Raw genomic sequence first — 21686 nt, 5'->3', positions numbered from 1 at the left:
GTTATATGTAAAATTAGCTTTACACAAATGGGTTATATACATATATATCACAGGTAACGTGTGAGCCAGAAACATCCAATCCAATTCCAGTTTCAACGGTAAAAGTTTGTAAGTGGAAGTAATTATTTAAATAACAATAGGGATCTATCATGATTAGCCAAGATAATTCTACGCGTTGTTTAGTAATGCATAGTCTTTACATGCAGGCACTTGCGCACGAAACCAATAGAAATAAACAGAGTAATACTAGCATTACATTATCTTTTTCGATCGGTCAAACCCATAAAAGCAACCAAATGTCTTAGATTTTTTGGGCAGTTATATTTATTTAAACAATTATAATTGTATTCGCAAGTGGGGTGGATCCTGTATTATTTAGATTTCTGCTGTTTGTTACAACTGCAGTTGGGTTTTGAATGCAGACAGCGAGGGTTGTCGACTGTTCTGTAACACACTTTATTTAATGTTAATTAGAATATTGTTTCTTGAGCTCACGGTATATTATGCAATAAAGCCGACTGATTACGCAACTCAACAGTTTATGGCGAGAAAGAAAATGTGAATAATTATCGTAATGCATCGATAAGTAAATAACAATAACAGCAGAACCAACATTTTCATTTAACAGCTTCCGAATACATAGTCATTAAGTTTACTACAAACTGACACTTTGTAAAAGACGCATAAAACTAGATTTACTGAATTGCGGTTTATACAGTTATTTAGAATTTAAAATATACCGCCTTAAGAGATATTTGCTAAATTTACGGTATCTGTATCTAGCTTCGTCTTTGTTATCGGTTTATCGTTTTTCTCCTTATTTCTTTTTGATCGATAGCAAAACTTCTGAGATCAATTTGATTTGGACAAAATGTTAACAAAGGTGTCTGCCAGCAACTCTGTATTAGTGACAAATACTGGCCAGTATATTAGGGTGGTAAAAAGTTCAGTAGCAATTCTGGTTTCTTGCTTTCCATAGATGCGTCCAATCGATTTCAATAATGATAAAAATGTTGCATTCAAAAAGTATGGCGCTGGCATTTATGATTTTTTAATTCGTTCACTACTCAACTGCATTCATTGAAAACTGGTACGGGTCCGATGTCCTACTGGTCACCTAAATGCCGGCAACACCTGTGGAAAGTTAGTCTCTATTCTTTTCTTGAGTGCACAAAGTGCGGCTTGTATGTTCGATTGACGGAAACCCGACAAAAGTAGGTTGCCAGGAGTGACCAAATTGATATCGCCTTTTAAATGGATTAATAGGTATAAACTTTGTTGAATTTTATTGTAATTATTGTTATCAGACAAAGCTTTCCCAATACAAATCAGGCCCGCAAACGGATTTGCTAATAGTAAGGGCAGTATTTTGTCCTGACATTCTATCTATCAAAGGCTGCGTACTATGTTGGAAGCCACTTTTTGGCATAATGTTTATTCGTGCTATTGAATTGTCTCAACTAAGGACTCCTAAAAATGGAATTGTGTGTTACGCAACATAATTTCTCGGAGTTGATCAGCATAGCTATTTAAAATCGACCGCGTATAAACAGCCAGACTGACAGTAAATCCGTCAACATGACGTTCGTTACTGCTCTGAGATACTTAATGTCGTGAGATCGTTATTATACTTTGTTTGATCTGAATGTTAACCAGTGTTCGAGTCTTTTTTTTTCAATGACTCATTGTATATAAATGCGATTCGGCTGACATAGCTGTTGATATAACGTTTTAACACGAACGCCATTTGTAGCAGAGTTGAAAGGAATCGGCAATATTACCCGACAAACACTCGTAACCAGACTTCGAAATCACGTACACAAGAGTGTCCAGAAAACTGTTTTCTACAGAATGATCACATTTCATATTTATTTTTCATATTATTTCTCATAATAACAAAATTAAAAGTGAGCGGTGTGTATATACTGAAAAATTAGGAATCGTATCGAACTCTAATGAACGCTTGCAAAATATTGCACTTCTTACGCGCGCATCAAAACATTGCCAAAATTTCGAAGTTCACGAGGATTAAAAAGGCATTCGTTTATGGCCAAAAAGAAACAACTATTTAGAGATACACAATCTTGTAGAATATAACCGATAGAAAAAAACAATTAAAAAATCTGGTATAACCATGACGTACAAATAACTTGTTTTCGTTTGATATATATATATATATATATATATATTACGGGTATATAGCAGCCATGGCGAGAATCGCACGTGAAAGATCGGCAACTGACCAGCGGACGGGAGGGTAACATATATGCACAACCAGTCAGATCCAGAAATATATTTAGTGCAGTTATAAAATTCATATGCTCATTTTAATATGCAGAAAAAGACTTAAGACACCCATATAGGACGCTGGGTACTAGCATATTTAAATCGCTTAGATACTAGCAGAATTCATATAATCGCTTATAAGCAGTCACCTTTTTGTCCAGCATATATTTTCAAATATATTATAATATTTTGAAATCAATAGTAATTTATTTTCGACAATTTCATAATAGGGTGGTCATCATGGGTAAACTAATAGTAATGACCAGTAGGAATAGAACATTTCTAGTAAGATGAAGAAGTTGTATCATTCAAACACGAAGAAACATAAAAAAGAGTTTAATACATATCAAGCCATACCTACACAACGGTTCCTTATTCAGGCAACAGTATTTATATGAACGTCGTATTGCTGATAGTAGTTACAAGCACATATTGCTTGGTGATGCTTGATCGTTTTGACACTTGGATTACCGAATACCGAAACGTCGTCTATTGACTCTAGACACGGATACGAGCCAAAAGAAGGAAGTTTGAAAAGCCCTTTGAGCCATTAATTGGATGATTTGTATGGAAGTAAAAACTCAGTGATTTGAGCCATCTAATTTATAATAATAATTTGTCATTTTAAATAACAAAGACATTTGCTATGTTGCGATTAGCTTACATAATCGTGGTGAAGTCTTTTTAAATGTCAAGCGGCTTTAAGTATCGATCTGATCGAATAAGTAAGTTACCAGAAGCATACCTGGATGATATAGAGACGTAGTAGTTCTGGACCCTTTTCGAAATTATTAAAAGCCAAAGGCGAAGTGGCCTTGGACACAAATAAATGTCTCCTCTCTCCCTTCTAGGACTGTAGCGAACATTGTACACTTGTAGTCATTCTATCTTGCAGCAGGCGTCCAAATGGTCCTCTTTCGTTGAGGTTTTAATTGTCCTTTGTTCGAATCCACCGGTGGAGTTTTTAGAAGTGTTGGGGCGGCGTCTGGCACTGAGTGCAAAGCATTGTGTTTTAGGAATAAGGTTTATTCGAAATTTGATTATCGATTCGATGTTTCGTGTCCATTCCGTTTTCATCCAATGTGAGCTAATCTTTATCACAATAATCTAGAGAGACGGCAGTACTGGCATTTTTTTTTATATGTACTAATAAAAATAGAAACTCACTGCTTTTATTAGTACATTGTGTTTTTCACTATTTTTTTTATCAGCCATTCAAATTTACTTGTTGATGATAATTCGGATAATAGCGATAATACTGACTTTTTCGTTATCGCTGCTGGAGAGGGTAGAGACTAAAGCTGAAGGAGGAATGGAGGCGAGGGACTCCGAAGAATTCTTCAGTTGAACTGGTGTTCCGTCATCAAACTGTTTGATTTTGATTACGAAGTTTTCGCTGTTGAATCGTTCCCTAGTGCTACGAGTGATATGCGACCACAAGCAACTAGACAATAGTACTTTTATACAATAGTATATTTGTTTACCAATGGCAATATGAGAAATCTATGTTATGTTCTCGTTTTTCCTTTATTTTTACCAATAAATGATCAAACCCCCTTAGACCTAGGAAATTCCACTCGCTTCGATGTACCACAATGACACCCCGTTTTGTATTGTCTGCGACAGATCAATAGGCCCAACAATTAGACGAGTCTTGAGCATACAGATGCCGCTGGATGTCTTGACTTTATCACGAACAACTTTTAAAGATATGAAAAAAGTCAGTGGATAATACGCAAAGGATGCTGGCGTTCATTAGCTGTCTTTTACATCGCTAGGTTTTGCCGTCAATTGTCTCTTGTAAATTAATTGTGTAAGATGAACTTGTCGTCTTTTACTTTAAAATATAACAAACTAAGCGCTTGCTTACCAATCGAACTGATGCAGACTGATCCACTACGATTATCGAGAAAATTAACAAATCTATAATTCTTCTACGGAACACCTCTGCGGCAAGAAATTCAGACATCAACAACAAATTAACTAGATCAAAGGAAAAATTTGAAAACGAAATAATGCCACTTGTTATTAAAGTCTCATGAATACTTGTTGTGTCCGACCTTTCTTTTATCATGTACATGTTTGTTAGGGAGTTTACCAGTTGTCTTTCTTTGTCAAGAACTAACAGCTCTCAGATCATTTTAAAGTCGCTTATAAAGCTTCTATCAACTGTGGGCTTCTTGAAAATAATATTTACCATTTAAAGGGCACAGCATAAGATCTATTCGTCGTTATACGATCACCATCGCGAGTCAACATAGCTTAGACAACATTCATTTCTGAAGATAGCATTAGTGAAAGTCATTTCTGCGGGTTTTTCACAGAATATATTCATCTGCTTTCCATGAAAAGAAAAGTCGTCGACAAAAAATAAGCATCCAGCATTTGTCTTGGCACCGAATGTGAAGTGGGTAATTATTATTCGTCTGAGCAAACGGCAGTGTATACCAATGGAGCAATTTTTTTGTTATCGCTATCAGATTGCGTCATAGAAGGAATGGTGTTACAACATGCCCCTTGAAGGACAATAGTATTACATAGCTTGACCCAGTAGATCCATTTCTGGGCAACTGATAGGTACTAACTTCCGTAGAGTTTCACGGGTACGTGCAATATGCATTCCTAACCCTATTGATGTATATTTCTTTCAATATACGTCATTTGATCTTTAATGACTAATATACGGCGCTCGCACTCGCAAGACGACAAATTTCGTGAGCATACATTATGATCTGATTGTTGTCGTCCTAGCCCCTGCCTATACGGTGTTATTTATCGTCTCCGTTTTTCTTAATTCGCCAAAAGTACCAATATAATAATCTAGCTATATGCACACTCGTATAACAAATAGTGCATAATGTACAATATGCTATAGCTTTCGCATGCATTTACGAAGAGCCTAAGTGCGTGTAGCATCCTTCTTCTCCTTCTCGCACGTTGTTTTTGTTCACTCAATTGGGGACGACGACGCACGCGGGGGACTGTTTAGAAATTACATCTCAAATTTGCGCGCGTTCGTGGGCATGCATTTATTTTATTCCACCCCTATATGAATGAATCCATGAAAGCTAATCAAATTCCGTCTCCGCATCGCTCGCAAAGTCTCTGCCACCTGGTGCTGGTCTGGCAAAGCATTTAATAAAAGTTTCATGCCAGAGAATTATCACCACCCAGCAACTAACGGTCGTCGAACCAACAGCACAACTCATGTCAAGTACGTAATCTAGCTGATACACAATAATCTTTTGTTGCTATTTTCTTCTTGAACAAGAGAGAGTAGTGGGGCCCGGTGAAGACGTAGGGGCACGGGGGAGGGAAGATAAATATTCGTCAGTCGTGTAATAGATGGAGGCGGTGGTGGTAACGATGGTGGCGATGCTGTTTGTTGCATTCCGTTTTGTATCGCTCAATGGCAGGGGCAGAGACAAGCGGCTTGAACTCGCCATCAGCACGAATAATAATGCTGCTACTGCTAGTAGTAGCATGATCATCACGGTAAACGGCGACGGCGCAAACATCGCCACGAGCTACCATAGCAGCAGCAGCAGCAACAGCTTTTGCTGCTACTACTGCCAGTGGTGACAATGCTGTGACAACGATATTGATGGTTTGTATAAGCGCTCCATTGCATAGCACGGACCCACCAAATCTACTAGCGCTATTTGTGTTTCCTATGCTTAAGCGTAGCGATTAATTGAATCAGCCAGTCCGCTCAATGTCCGTGCAGCAGCAGCGGCTACACGTTTTTGTTATCAATATGTTGTTTTCGACATGCCATTTAAATGCCGTTTAAAAGATATCGATAGATTATTTAGTATTCCAAGAAAGTTTACTCAGTTTTACGTCGAGCTGTGGCTGTTACTGTAGAAAAAAAATGATGACTGCTTTGTCCTCGACCAAATAGCGACAGGTATTAGTAATAACAAACATTAATAACAATAATATTGACGTTATTCCTTATTTGCAGTTCCTTCTCAAGGACGGTTTATTCGCACGAAGGGTAAACACAAACATAAACTAACGATATTTCAATGCAGAGAGATGGCACGCGACAAGACAACGTCGGGTGAAATACGACTTAGTATGTATTTCCACAGCAGTAAGCAGGTATTCACTGGAAGGTTCTTACAAATTTAGCGAACAATCTTGGTACCTGTTGGATATTTTCACATTGTTCACGTTTCAAATATTAAAAAATTGGTAAAAAGTGCTGGTCAGCATCACGATCACTTGCAAGGACCGTTATTTCAATATCTAGTTGTTATCATGCGCTATGGACCAAACAAACTTACTTTGCCTAAGCTTATACAGCACCGACTGTATGAAACGTGTCAGTTCAATACGGCGGTGAAATAAGCTCAAGTAAACAGGCACCCATTACGACATGTATATATAATGCTGCTTTTCTGACTTCGTTTTAACTACTGATGCGTAACTTCTGCTACTGCGGAAAATTATGCTTGATTCGTTTACTATCACGTTCTAATTGCTGAAGATCGTTGCATGAAATAAAACTGCCCATTGTTGCGTTGGAGTTGTCTTGAACGCACTGAAATTTCGTCACAGGCAGCCAACCAATTAACTAACCAGCATATATCTATGTATATAAGAGCAAGTTACAATATTACCGTCTTCTACTTTTTTACTGCTCTATTAAGTGCAAATAGAAATGATTCAGGGGGGAGAGACAGGATCCCGATAGTAGAGAGGCACCGCGCTTAAAGCAAGCCCTATCGCACAAGCATTCCTTCAGCTCACTTCAAACGACATCAAGGGATATTGTAAAAACTCTGCTTTTAATTTGTCAGAAGTTTACATAATATAATGTTTAGAAATGTACTGAAAAAACTGACCCAAAATGTAGGAAAACTTCGTTTTTGAATTCTGAAGAAGCTTGTAAAAACTCAGCTAGCAATTCCGAGTAATGTATAAAAATGGCATTGAAACGGTCTGTTAAAATTCCAACAGTGGTCACATCACCATTGTGACATTTCATAGAACCTCAGTGAACCTTATTCTGCTTAATTAAATGGTGGTGGAAACATATTGTTCATGCCTTAAGCTTTCTTAACTGTTCTCCTTCTATGATAGAGACATCATTCGTCGTCATTTTTGAGCACTACTCTAGTGCTTCCTCTAAGTATGCCTCCACGATCTGGCGATTTCATGTCAATTATTGTTCAATAATATTGCTTAACGAATGTAACGTTCTCTCTTATAATGTCGATAACAGCTCAGGTCGTATGTTTCCTTTAATAGAACTTAAGACGTTCCCAGGATACTAATCCAACTCAAAGCAAAACTACGCTTAGTATTCTCGTATTCTCAATTTATGTGTGCATTTTTCCATATACCTATGGGAAGAGCGTGCAGCAATTACACACTATTTTTCACAAAGATAGATTCAAAACACTTGAGATGCATACGTGTCAAATGCGGGAAGCCAAAAATAGTTTAAACATAATGAAAGTGGGGTTTGTCAAACAAAGAAAAAACTGGTGTTCGCCTCGGCCTTCTCAAACCCCACCAGTAGCCAGTTATGGCATCGGCGACTAGGGCAAAACAAAGACAGCATTTTAAGCTTGCGAACCTCGAATATTAGAATTCTAGAAAAAAAAACTCAACGCATAAAAATAAAGACAAATCACACAGCCATGGGTGCCCTTGGTAATGTATAGAAGCGTTCGGAACATAGATGCACATAAATGTACAAAAGACGTAACATACGTTGGAATACCAGGCAAGTACAGAACGTCTAAAAATAACTTAAATTGACATTGAGTGACTCCTGTATTTGCTAAAATCTCTTAAGATAAAAGTCACATGGCAGACTAACATGAATATATTAGTTCAACAATGTTGTCCGTTATTCGCTTATAAATCCACCTAGATAAAAATTACGAAATATTCGGTTAAAGAAATACTAATTAAATATGTTTTACAGAATCTTTTTAAGACACCTATCAGGATCGATTTTCTCGCCATCAGTCACCTGTCCCTCTGTCATGCGTATTCCTCACTTTGGAAAAGGTCAGACTCAAGCCAGTGGTCCGAACATACTCACAGAGATACAGGGCTTCGCTTTAAATGATTCGACTGACCGAGCGATAGAAAGTGAACTGTGAGCGATGATATTCTCACATATGAGATAAAGTTTCTTTCGCCATTTTAATTAGTTAAAGTACGGCACCTAGATCGAAACATTCTTATACCCTTTTTTTTTATGACTGCATTAGAATAAAGGGAGGCATTTCAGCATTTGCTAGAAGTGGCATTTCTGATGATATCGGTCACTTATTTAATATAACCATCATTCAACGCAATTGCAGCTTCAATTCAAGGCCTAAAACAAGTCATTGGTTCTTTTTAAAATATCCCGAACGATGGCCCGTTTTAAAGCATGACTAACATGTTTTCTTTTATTTTAAAAAATCACATGCATGCCCGTTGCGACAAACAGTATGCGGAAGTTTGTCCCAACTCAAGTGCAGTGCACTGTATATAAATGCCTAAGAAACTCTTTATCTCTATTTTTTAATAAAGAGCTAAGTTTCTGCCACATAGAGCATATAATTATAAAATGATTTTAACGTTTTTTTTTATTCACATGAGTTATGTATTATGTGTTGTTGTAGGGACTTGGACTAGTGGCTTCTTTTCAACCAAAGGCTTCGTCGTCCAAACGACGATTATGATCAGATTTAGTAAGCAGGTTATATGATTTATACGATTATCTATCTCCTTATTACCCAAACTATTTGAAAGACCTAAGTTAAACATTGCTTGTGCCACAAACTAGGCTGTAGGACGTACGTAATCAAAGATTTCATTACAGCCGGAGCTGCCTGACTCTTTCATGGTAGAAATACTTATGGACGTTAATTTGTTATAGAGGTCGCGGTCAGCATCCGATCCGATAGTGCTTATAAGGTACATAGATATTAATTTCAACAATGAAATGTATAAGAAACTCAATTCAAAACTTATTTTGTTAGTTTTCATACCTAAACACATTTATATAGGTACGGTTTTATTGTGACAAAGCTAAGGCTTGAAAAACGCCTATAATGTAGAGTAATGTAGTTGACCCAGTTTAAGAGCAAAAAAGAGAGATTTATTTCGATTGGAGGTCAAATTAAGACGTCCAAGACCTTTGACATAAACATCAGATTGAAAAGATGAAGTTTACGCAAGGCATTTAAGGTACGAGTCTCAAATTATAGGGACCTGGTGTAGTCTGCGTCTTGACGAAGCAACAGAGTTAATGAGAAGCCTAGCTTCATCTTTGTTCAAGTAGTGTCCGATTGTATAAACAAAGCCGAACTCAGCTGTAATAATAATATTCAATTTGCATATATTACAACGCAAGAAAGTGATGGCAGATATTGTGCTCGTAAACAAAAAATTATTGTAGTTCACTAGCTTTTTACAACATTTTATTGAGGACTAGATTCTTCAGAATCTTCTACGTTATGAGTGAGTAGTGACATTTACTGCCTTGCGTAACTCACAAGAGTATAGGTTACTTTTAGTAAAAATATCATGAACCAAATTACGGTTGAAATGTCGTTATATCTGGTTCTGTATTAATTAATAAGTTTACACCTCATAAATGCAAAGTTCTATTAAGTTTTTTTACAGTTATAAGTATATAACTATATAGATAGCTAACTAGATAAACAAACCTTGAAATAATAACAAGTTGACAGTAAAAATAGGACCAGGAAACTAGGTTCGCTGGTTTTGGCATCAACAGCAGATTTATTCGAATGGGACATAGTGGCCCTGACTATTTGACATACTTTTCATGGCTGGAGCAATTTTAGCATCTAGCAGCACATATTAATAGATATAATGATAATTAATTTTTTACAAATTATATCGATATAACTCATACCTGGTTGTTTGATTAATAAGCCAGTCGGTCGGCTATGATTGGCAACGTGACTCCTAAAATACTGCACTCCCACACACTTGTAGCTTAGTCGTCAGTTAATCGGCGAAGTTTAGGCTAAGGACTGCTGCTAGTAACTCACATGCAGAATTGGACATTACGTATGAAATCGAACATTTTAGGTCTCTGTCTGGTCTACCAGTTTTCAGATAACTTTTCTAAATTTGTACATTATATTAACAATTATAACGAGACGCTTCGGGTATTCGCTTTCATTACAACCAGTCAATAGAATCGGTTTAATTCATTTACTATATTCTAGTTGTCGGACATTGAGTCTTTTGAAGAAGCACAGGACTAGTTAAAGTACTCGAAGAACGATGACCCATACAATAGTAAGTGCTCTTACTTGTCTAAACTAGCCATCTTGTAGCGCTGAAGTCCCGGCGTTCAAAGGTTCCGACTGATTGATCGTCCGACGAAGTGAGCCGCTCTGATACATCGCCGATCGGAGCTCTGCGACGTTTTGCAAACCATTCCGTGTGAAGAAGCTACAACGCTGTCTTTCTTCGGCCTTGAACAACGTTGAGCGAAATTATGAGAATGGATGGGAGGGTCCCCGACTTCTACGTCCACAGCTTCTGCTACAAGTGCTCGTCTAGGGGCTGTTCTCTTTAAAAGATGCCCCAAATCGCACAACAGCATCATAATCATCATCGCCGTAATGTTTAGAAACAATGGCACATCAACAGCTCTAGCTATAGCAGCCAAAGAAGTACAACAGCATCATTGTGAAACATCATACCAGCATCATCACCATTAACAGCAGTTTTAGTAGCATATATGAATGTACACATATGTACATACATATGTATACATGTACCGTCCACAAAGCTGTACATCAACACCATCGTGTGTAGCTACGTTAGGAAACAAGGATGACCGCGTCACCTGCGACGATCGCGATCCGATCCACAGAGCAAAATGTGGTATAATATTGCCAGCGTGACCATCGGTATCAGCAGCAAATAGTTATCGAAATAACTGTAATATGAGCGTCTCTGCAGTGTCGCGTCCAGATGGTTTTACCCTTTACCACAGCTATTGATATTAATAAATAACGACTGCTGTAAACTCCTGCTCAACAACAAACCCTTTTTAACTTCAATAACAAAACTAATAACAACAATAGTAAGGTGGAAAACAGATATCGTCGGAAGCTGAAACGATAAGGACAGCCACTAAGGTCTTACCCGCTACCTGATCGACAAAAAAAAGACCAATAGAGGGACGATTTTTCGTTTTTGATTATGTGTTGAATATGCTCAACCCTGAAAAATTACGAATATGTTTAGTCGTTATGCAAAATTCACATGACGGATGTAGATTCGCTCTGTCGCACCCCAAATGGGGTGACTAAAAGCCGTTCCGCAAAACCCAAGTTCATCTGGTAGTTTTCACCAGACTTCCTTTTCGACGCCAACAACGATTGCTTTAGCCATTAGAATTGTAGAGGCGTTACTAAGGCAGTTCCAAACTTCGTTTTGATAGCGTCACATTGATTTTAAGTTGCGCCCAAGAAGTGAACAGACGACAGTTTCAATAGAGGGCCCGCTTAGCAGTAGGTGTTTGGTTATCTGTTTGATTCAATGTGTTTAAATTTAGGCGGGAACCTCTGTTTTTTTAGCAGCCGGGTCGTGACCGCTAACAACTTAATATAGTAATGGTTGGTTACATTATACAGATCTGTTATTCAGGCAATGGTAATTTCCGAAACTATTTTGAAGCTCAAACCATTTTTCGTGTATTGGTTAATATATGATTAACTGAGTGTGCAAAATTTTCCCACATATATATAATGCGTTAAGAGTTCAATTTCTACGCGTGGACTTCTGTCACCTGGGCTGTTTCGTTGATTACTCCTCATTTGAGGGTGTACAGATCACTCTGCAACAGTTGTCTAAGTCCCTCGAACGATCAGACTGAGTGCGGTCGCATCTCACGTGAACAGGTCTAACAGGGTGGCAGTTTTTGCAATAAGATAACAGTAATTATAAATGTCCATTCTATGTGTTCTTAAGTACATCTGAACGTAATTCTAAAATTAGAGTGTACTTTGCCTGCAAATACAGAAAAATATTTAGTGAACGAATCACCTTTTTATATGGGATACAGCAAGAAGGAAACAGAAATTATTTTTCAGAGATATATGACCTCTTGAAGGACGCCAAAGATGAGCCAGCTAAACGGCCGCACGAAGCGGGCGTCTTTTCCCTCATTGCTGGCTGCTTTAACTTGAACTCTTGTTTAGCAACCGGTGGGGAGGCAGGCGGATACTGCGAGGTAGAGGTGGTAGTAGTAGACACTTACTTCTTTTTGCAGGTAATGTAGTCAGTACATCAACATCGTATAGTGATGATTATATTGCCAACATTGCGCACGATTTGCATTCAAACGTTATTCGGTTAGAGTCATGGCTTTAAATCGATATAAATAGATAGCAAAAGCAACAGAGTCAAAAGCCTCATCTGTACTCCTATTGCATTTTAGAAAACCACGCGATAAAGACAAAAAACTTATTACCATCAACCTGACAGCGTTCTCAACTGAAAAAGTTTAATGAAGTTCAACGGATGGTCGATACTCTTCAAGTAGTAGTTGTATAATATTGCAACATAGAAGGACGAATAATAATAACGAAAAAGCGCTATGGCGCCATTTTCAATTGTTTAAATGCCAGTGGCCAGGATAAAAAACACCTGCTCTTGAGATTACGCATGCCTCTAAGTGTAAGGTATTCTTCCGTACCAAACTGGTCAAATGTCAATAAAGGGTTCCAAATAAATGTCCGAACTGATTGGTCTTATTCGTTAAGCCTCAATTTGTTTTGCCACTATCGCATTTTAGTGCTAAATACTCGCCTTTTAATCTTTTCAAGTCAGTGCTTAGAAGTTAATTTTTGTCAAAACATTCACTGAAGTGTAATTTTATTAAATCTAAATTAAATGATATCAATCTACCGAGGCTAATAAGTAATATTTAAATTTTACATCCGTTAAACAGACGGCTAGTCTTTAGCACAGAACAAATTATATCTAACTCTCTGTGTTCCTAAGATTAATTGGCAAAAAGCTGATATTATGCCATTATGAAAACAAAAATTTACAAGGACTATAGTGAATTTTGCATATACGAGTACAATATATAGTTTCGGTCAATATTCAGTAAAAAGTGTTTGAAGATATTTAGTGCGTCAACACATTTAAACGAACATTTAAAGATTGTGTTCAAAACATGTAAATGAAGTATTTTGAGCTCGAATCATAAATGCAGCTAATTTGTATTGACAATTGTTTCAAGAACTGGTGTTTAAAAGCGCTAAGGTTATGCTTTCTTAAGGCCCACCGATACTGATTATGTGAAGATACCATATTTGCCTCCTAATAGCTTAGCTGAGCAGGAATAGTGTGCAAATTACAATCGCATTTACTTCTTATAATCCCTTAAGAAACAATATTTTAAAATTATGTGAAAACCCATGAAATTCGTTAGCATTGTAAGTGAATTTTTGGTACAGGTAGCGCTTGATACATGCTTAATGATCGCGCAATGCATGTTATATTGAAAGAGCCGATATTTGTCAAGCTATGGTCAAGCTAAAGTACAGATGAGATGCTAAAGTACTTACCTTGAAGGCCACATAAGAGGATTACACCAGACGCCGAAGTCACAGCACGACATTTCGGGAAGTAGTTGTTCTCACTGAACTTCTCAACCCTGTCCCTCTGTTTTTCCGAATTAATGTGAACTTCCTTTAGACATCCGTTACAGTCGGATAAAAGCCTTTCTACTCCAGAGACATAGTTCTAGGCACGACCAACACTGTACATTGTCCCACGTCTCCTAAAATAGACATTGCGGAAATCAGAAACAGATTAAAAGTGAATATTGTGTGTTTTTCTTTTAACTATTTAATTCTGTGCTATTTTTTGCTAAGCTCATTTTAACAAACTTGACGAATTTTATTAAAAGTAATAATTTACGGCTTTATTGTCGAGTTAAAAAATGCATGAGTTCCAATGCAAATTTCGACAAGTTTTTTTCACTGCAGAAGATTTAAGAAAATATGACCAAATGCCGATGTGGCCGCGCTTTGATGGCTCGTAAAAAACCTGCTAAATTTCTGTTTATATCATATGTACTGTTTATCGAACGATACAATAACGTGTTGCATTCATGCATATGTGTGTACGGCATGTATATACTGTTACTCGAAGATAGGGCTGCTGGAAGTTTTTTTTTTTTAGCTATATCTGCAAAAAATTCGAATCAAAACACTGTTTCTTCAACCTATTCAAATATGTTTTTTTCGACTTATTTGTTTCCGTTACAGGTCCCAATACACTATTTGGCTTGACAAATTCATTCGATATTTTTAAAACTGGCCCGAGGCAGTCACTACGATCTATTAAGAGCGTTTCCGTTTAGACCCCATAAGATACTGCTAAAGTGCGTAAACACGTAGAACTTGAGTAGAAGCCTGAAAACGGGAACTGCCAAGTAACCAGAATAATTATTCTATTAACCAGAATAGTAAATGATGCATAATAACATTTAAGCTAGACTTGTATAATATCCAGGTTTTTGTTTTATTTTATTTAGATTTCGACAGCATGCAAGAAGCACACGCTACAACGAACAATATAGCTTCTTCGCTTTTGCCAGAAGCTTTCAAGAGAGTCAACTTGGTCGTTGTACTCCTTTCTGTAATAACAAGTGTAACGATTGATGTTGACCAGCGAGTTTCTTGAATGTCTCGAAAGAAATACGTCTATCCATGCTAAGTTATAGCACGAGAAATCTAAAGTAGCTGTTCATCTTATCGTCTGGATGAGCACATTTTGCCGAAGTCCTTTAAAAAAGTAATTTTCTTCTATGATTTTTTCGGCGTCACCGTTATTGTCGTCAATGTGTGTCTCTATGACGAACCGGCCACTTCGTCAATCCGTGGTAACGAACGGAACACAAGCTGAAGTGTAGCTAACGGCAGCGGCAACGGCGCCGTTGCGGCAGATACCATATTGCGGGCCAACGGACGGGCGGGCACGTAGGTTCAATGGCGGGCGTCACTATCTAAATGTAAACCTGCACACATCTTAATTCAAAACTCCCTTGCAGCGTCGCCACGAATAACACCAGCACATAGTTGCATATAGCTAAACCTCCAAATGAAAGCCAACCCTTCTTGTAAGGGCATCTTTGGTGGAAACGCTGACGGCGATGACTAAATCAGTAATGTTGTTTATGATGATTTTGATAAAGGTAGAGGTCCAGAGGCAAGCAGCACGTGGTTGAGCGTTATAAAAATGACGTGCGTTAATAACTGGCTGCTTGACTTTGTATAGTGAGCATCAGCTTATTTTTGAAGGGTGATTTTTCTACGCGTCTTTCACGATCTCTGCTATATACCGCATAAAGCTTCTGTGCAAGAAAGATGCGGTAAACTTCAACGCTTGTTTATAGAAGAAAGGCACTATAACGGACATGTTGCAGCTTATACAATATAAATCTCCTTTATTGGAAAACGAGATACTCTTTAATTAATCAGTAGTCGCTACTAATTGGGGGCGTTTACGGCATTTGATGCGATTTTCACTTTTCGGGTGCGCAGAGTTATCGTATAACTACTATAGTGGAACCATGTACTACGCAGATCGGATTGTGTCTTATTACCTTCAGTCGCGCGTTTCGACTCCATTTAAGTTTGTCGACGGTAGCTATGTTATCGACGCCATTTGCCTGTTGTATGTGGCTCAGATGTAAGTATCACGTGATGGCTCGCTCATTAACAAATACAAATGGCCCATAACACGGAAAAACGATTCGTATTTCTATTGGTATTAAATTATGAAAGTGAATCCTTAAGTGATAACTTGTTGTTGTATTATCACTTTTTTAATAGAGAACACTAGAGACATAACACGATAGTAGCTACGCTACTATAAACCTCCTTCCTATTCTTATTATATCTATTTGAATGTGCATTTAACCTGCAGGTAGCCATCATTTGTGCATTATGAGTTAGTGTGCCGATGGCGTGGTGAACTATAATGTCTTTGTTATTGCTTTGTGCTAGCAAAATATATCACGATCTACGAACGAAGCTAACGGCTTTTGAAAGCCAATTAGTGGTGTAGCGGGTATCGAACGTGCGTAAATCTCGCTACCTTATTTTTTAGCATACGTATATAGTTTTTTAGTTATATTAAATTAGAAAGTTTCATAATTTTTTAATAATGTTTGAACTAACTTTAAAATAAGGATACCATACATACATTGCGTAAAAAGATAACGAAGTTCAAATTTTGAGATTAATTTTATGTTTGCGATGCTCCAGAAGGCGATTCGTAGTTAATTAACAAAATGTAATTATTCCTGTTCTTATTATTAGGTATAAAAGGATTCCATTAGTTGCAAAACATTAAGTTTTTTAAGAACATATTTTTATTTCTGAGAGTAACCTGTATATTTATTTCTAAAGTTCTAAAGCATGTTAATAATTATTATTAAAGTAAATGTTAGATATCGACCAAAATTGCTGGTATGTGGGCGAATATGTTGAACAAATAAACAAAACGCAAAACGCAACCCAATATGTATTCTGTAATACATATTGTATTAAGAATACTTAAGAAGTTGGACCGATACGGCAGCTATAGTATTTGCGCCTCTATTTGAGAGGCCAGGATTCGCTAATTCGAGCTAATATATATATGATGCGTTACTTTTTGTTATTTACACATTGAAATCGGTGCTCTTGAAGCTGCTCAACAACTGTCAGACAATATCGTGTAATACCATCGCGTAACCATTCTGTGTTGCGAAGATAAGCATTACTTTATGCTCAAATCTATTTATGTTTGCTACCGTCTCACTGTGTTAGACGATATTTTATCGCCTGATCGTTCTCTTATTGGCGTTATAGATTGACCCGTATCTCATTTATTGTGGCTGTGTGCCTCAGCCAAATCCCTTCGCTAGAAATAATTGCATTACAGATAATTCTATACGCCTTCCATTTTAGAGAAACGAATTTTTTGCTTTTCTTCTTCATATTCAGTTTTTATTAGAATTTCATAACCAGCGCTTAACATGTTACCTGCACGCAACGCGTTGCTCAAAATTATTTTTCCTCAAAAACTTTTATAATTATAGCTACTCCTTCCTCTGTTTGCTGTACTAAAATGTGCGTATCTCCTGCGTAATGTCCAACCCTGTAATTTATATTCCTAAAATGATCTATAGTTTCACTAAAGGCCTCCTTACCAATTTTCGACAGATACTATCAGCTTCGAGAAACTAAAACTTGATGACTATGATTAAGCGTCAATTTTCATCACTTAGCGGTATCTTTTCCTCTAAATTAATTGTTCTCTTGTAACACTCAATCAGTCAATAATCGTACATATTTAAAGATTTGATGTGTGTATTTATTGGACTTCATCTAGTGACAATTTTTTGTGAGGTCAAAAAAGATTATTGAGAACTTGCCAACCATATTTCCTGCGCACTTGTTCAATATTCCAGTTTAATTTCTTAGATAAGTCAGCCTAAATTCGAAAGCAGTACGTATATCGTGTTGCCGGGTATTGGATGAAATGGTGTTCTCTATTTACCCCAATATTATTACGAATGACTGAAAATTAATAATACTGACAATTCCAACTACATCCCTGATCTGGCTTGTCTTCCTTATAGGTGATTAAGGAACTGAATTTTTTGCAAGCGGTACCCGCGAGTAACATTTTTTCAAAAAAAACCCTATTCATACGATATAGTTAGCTTAGTATCTACCGTCGAAGAGAATGTGTTCTTAATTAGTGCAAACGGTTTTGTACGAAATGCTCGACATGCTATGAAGCACACATTCGTCAACAACGACGTTCAGCATCGTGTTACTGACAGCAGCAGCAGCAGTAGCATGCATCAATAATCGGTAAAACACCTTAAAAAGTTCGACGCATGGCGATTTATGGGGAGTTGGGATACGGGAATTGCGTGGGTAATCGTCATAGCTGTTATCGTACCGTTTTTTTCGCCAAGCAAAGTAATTTCCTTTTTTCCCCCGTCGTCTGTTTTTTACGCTTATAGACGACACATTACAGGCGATGTCAATTTCTTGTTAACTAGGTAGCGTTGTTTTCACTAGCGGTCTTCTTTTGTGATTTCAACCAGTATCAACATCACTTCCTCGGCCCCCGGCAGTAACAGGAGTGTTTTCAGTTGGCGCGGCCAGACGAATTGGCCAGTCAGAAACAGTCGCTGGTAATATCGTTTGCATCCATTGCTTTGGTTGTATATTAAGTTTCGTAACAACAAACTTCATCCGCATAAGCGCAGCATACCTAGTGCTTGGTCGTTCATTCGTCCATCCATCCATCCATTGTCGTCCGAAAACATTATCTTTATATATCGATTTTTCTTCCACTCTCACGTTTGTGTGCCTATTTCGGTGCCATGACTTTTGTCTTGAAAATTAATAGTAGAAACGACCGCAATGAATGGAAACTAGAAAGAGAATCCGGCACTGAGGCTGAAAGCAGCTCGTACAATTTGCGCGCATAATAGGCCAGCCTCAAAACAACTTGTTGACTCTAGGGTGACAATCTAACTTCTGGCGTATCGTCTGAGCAAGACTGACCTAATAACAAATTAGAAAATTGTGTTCAGATATTCATTACAAAAATGCTTCTAGCATTTTCTGCAGACGTTATGCCAGTATACGCCACACCGGGTTGCTACTGTTATTGGAAAGCGCCAAGCTTGAGCCGTTTCTGGAGCTATGGCGCTGTTCTCTCTGTACACAAGGGCGACATAATAATGCACAATGACCGTAGTAAAGCCAGTCGTGATCAAGGTATAAACCTGAATATTGTGAATAATTTATTCTATATATATATAGTATCTATAGTATATATATAGTAGAATATCACCACTACTTTATTTGGTATTTAATTATTTATCTTCGGGCATATGTAATTAGTCCGCAAATTTGTAATATATATTGTAAAGGTGTTTTTACTCCATTCATCTGCATACGTATCCAAACTTCTCTAATGTGCAGGTCAGCAAAAAAAAACACGGCCCTGTACTGCTGCATAGGGTTTTGTACTATTAATCTTGTAGCAATATATTCATCTTTGTAATATATTAATATCATTTAAAACATAAATGCACCACGTTTTTATTCGGCGCAGGTTGACGAGACTGCCTTCGAAGTTTCGTCGCTAAACCTTTTACGCATGGAATCATAATTGTAGCAAAAACGAAACTGGATAGTAATAGACTGTGAAGACTTTCAGTTTAGGCTGACCGGACCAATAGAGTTAATCTTCCGCACACGGAAAGCAGTCGACTGGTATAGTATCAACTCTTACAGAGAGTGCAGGTCTTATAATACTGCAAAGCTGCCCAACGTCAGGACGATATAAGACGACCAATACATATATTAGCTGTTCGTAGCACTTTCGTCACCCCCCGACTAGCACCTCCTGCATATTTGTTCAAGCAGACATTTACACGAGCAGTATAGAGTGCTCTTGATAGCGCCATTATCATTTTCGTTTTATCTATAGCAGCCTAGAGCATTTTCGGTGCCAGAGATGAAGCAATCAACGGTACAAGATATTCGTACCCACTACATGGACGCTTTATCCTTGATTTGTGTTGGTTTAGTAGATAGTTATAACGTGATTTTTATTCACTTCTTTGCTAGTTTGCTCGTTCTCTCGCATCGCGACTTTATTCGTTTTTTTTTTTGCTTACTCGTTTCATGGAGGCCAATCAATGATTTCATAATGTCAGCAGCATCAATTTTAAGAATTCATTAAATACGCACAGCCGATGTTTATCGTCAAGGTAAATGAAATATCCCCTTTATTCGCTAATATCAAGGCTATTATTAAGTGTTATTGGGATCATAAACATTGGAAGTAAAACAAAAGGAAAGCTGACTAAGTATTCTTCATAAGTAAGGACCCAAAAAAAAGGCTGTAAATTATGCATAAACGCGATGTACGATAAGAACCCTGAATGATAAAAGATACTAAATATAATCCTGACTCGTTTACCAGATTTGCGTAGTAGTATATAATAGTATTGCGAATTAACGTTGATAAACAAAGAGGCGTTCTCGTAAAGTATGAGTGCGAGTTAGGCGAAAACACCCAAAATTCTTTGACTTGTGCTAGACTACATCGAATCTATTTAAAGACTCCTCGGGAAGCACAAAAAGGTATCCGAGAAGATTTTTTCTATGTTCTGTCTCGACGTAAGTGCATGAAAAACGCTATCTATTAAAATTTTAAAACAATAATTAATGTCACTAAGGTAACTTCGCCGAATCTCTATCTCTCATCCGCTAGTACCTAGTTTTTATAATACATATAATTAGTAATATGAAAACTAAGTATAAGTATACAAGTATAAGCAAACCGCTTAAAGGTACCACGTCTCAAATACTTAACGAACTAGCTGTTGTGGATTAGCAGAGCGATGTTCAGTCAACACAGCATCAAATTCATGGCACCACCCACTGCGAAAATCCAGTTTATAGTGAAATCCCTGGAAATCGCGCGTTGCGATGACTGCCACAGGATAATTTTGTTTAGAGATTCCTAGTTCTAATAGTATGACTGCCTGTAATTTTTTCATTCGGCAGAATCGAGATTAGACATCATATTTTATGGTGTGGTATTTTTGTCCAAAAATACATTTACGCCGACAGTGCCTGCTAGGGTCTCTCAGTCTGGCAGTCGTCAAGCTTCCACAAAAACAGAGGTATGTAAATATTTGTCCATTCAGACAGCGCGATCTCTTAGTAAATGTGCGCCATGAAACGTAAACCACATTTCTTCGTTCCGAACCTTAACCAAAGACACGCCTTCCATTTTATAGATAAACAAAGATCTTTCTTATTTACTTTTCGATTAATCCTAACATATCAAGGCCAATTGATTATTAGCCAGATATATTTGCGTTGTTCCCAAGGCTCGCATCGAAAAAGCACATTTGAAAAGGTTCCTTTGCCGCGTTGTGATCAGCCTTCAATGGTGAACTTATTCACTGCAGAACTCAGTTTCGAAAATTTGCACCTCAACTGGTATCAACCATCTTATCATATAGTCAAATAGTAATTGGAGGTTTGAAGACCTGGACTGCAACAACGGCGATTCAAAGAAATGTCAGCTTCCTTACTCTAGGCCGCCAGACAGTCTCTTGTCAAACCTGTTACTGTTACAAAAACGATAATTTGCAATATGGCATAACTCAAGTAGTTTACCCGTGTTCTTCGCCCTTAGCGAATGACCACATTCTATTAGCTACGGAATGGCAACGACATTTTGACGAACAGAAATACTGGGAGAATGCACTGTTGTTATGCGCTTCTTAGCATCTCCATCGCTCATATATATATATATATATGTATGTATGTATGTATGTATAT

General features: G+C 37.5%; 1 protein-coding gene and 1 long non-coding RNA gene across 5 annotated transcripts in view; one reads left to right on the top strand and one right to left on the bottom strand.

Annotated features, from left to right (window-relative positions):
- Nucleotides 1-21686, bottom strand: part of Btk (tyrosine-protein kinase Btk29A) — a 60640-nt gene that overhangs the window by 34736 nt on the left and 4218 nt on the right. For 2 of the 4 annotated variants that reach the window (XM_086974087.1, XM_086974086.1), the window contains one exon: nt 13869-14083. In XM_086974087.1, coding sequence (XP_086830213.1) covers nt 13869-13921 — 53 coding nt within the window. In that variant the 5' untranslated portion in view covers nt 13922-14083. Of the gene's footprint in view, nt 1-10589; nt 12553-13868; nt 14084-21686 lie in introns of those variants that run through there. The other 2 variants (XM_086974090.1, XM_086974088.1) reach the window with 2 other exon arrangements.
- Nucleotides 2932-10593, top strand: LOC147754207 (uncharacterized). The gene is made up of 3 exons (XR_015316416.1): nt 2932-5500; nt 5703-5893; nt 6254-10593. It is a non-coding gene; the product is annotated as an uncharacterized LOC147754207 (long non-coding RNA).

This window comes from Varroa destructor, unplaced genomic scaffold, assembly GCF_002443255.2.
Source record: "Varroa destructor unplaced genomic scaffold, Vdes_3.0 BEIS01000007.1, whole genome shotgun sequence".
Classification (NCBI taxonomy): Eukaryota; Metazoa; Arthropoda; class Arachnida; order Mesostigmata; family Varroidae; genus Varroa; species Varroa destructor.
This window is presented reverse-complemented; position numbering and strand designations above follow the sequence as displayed.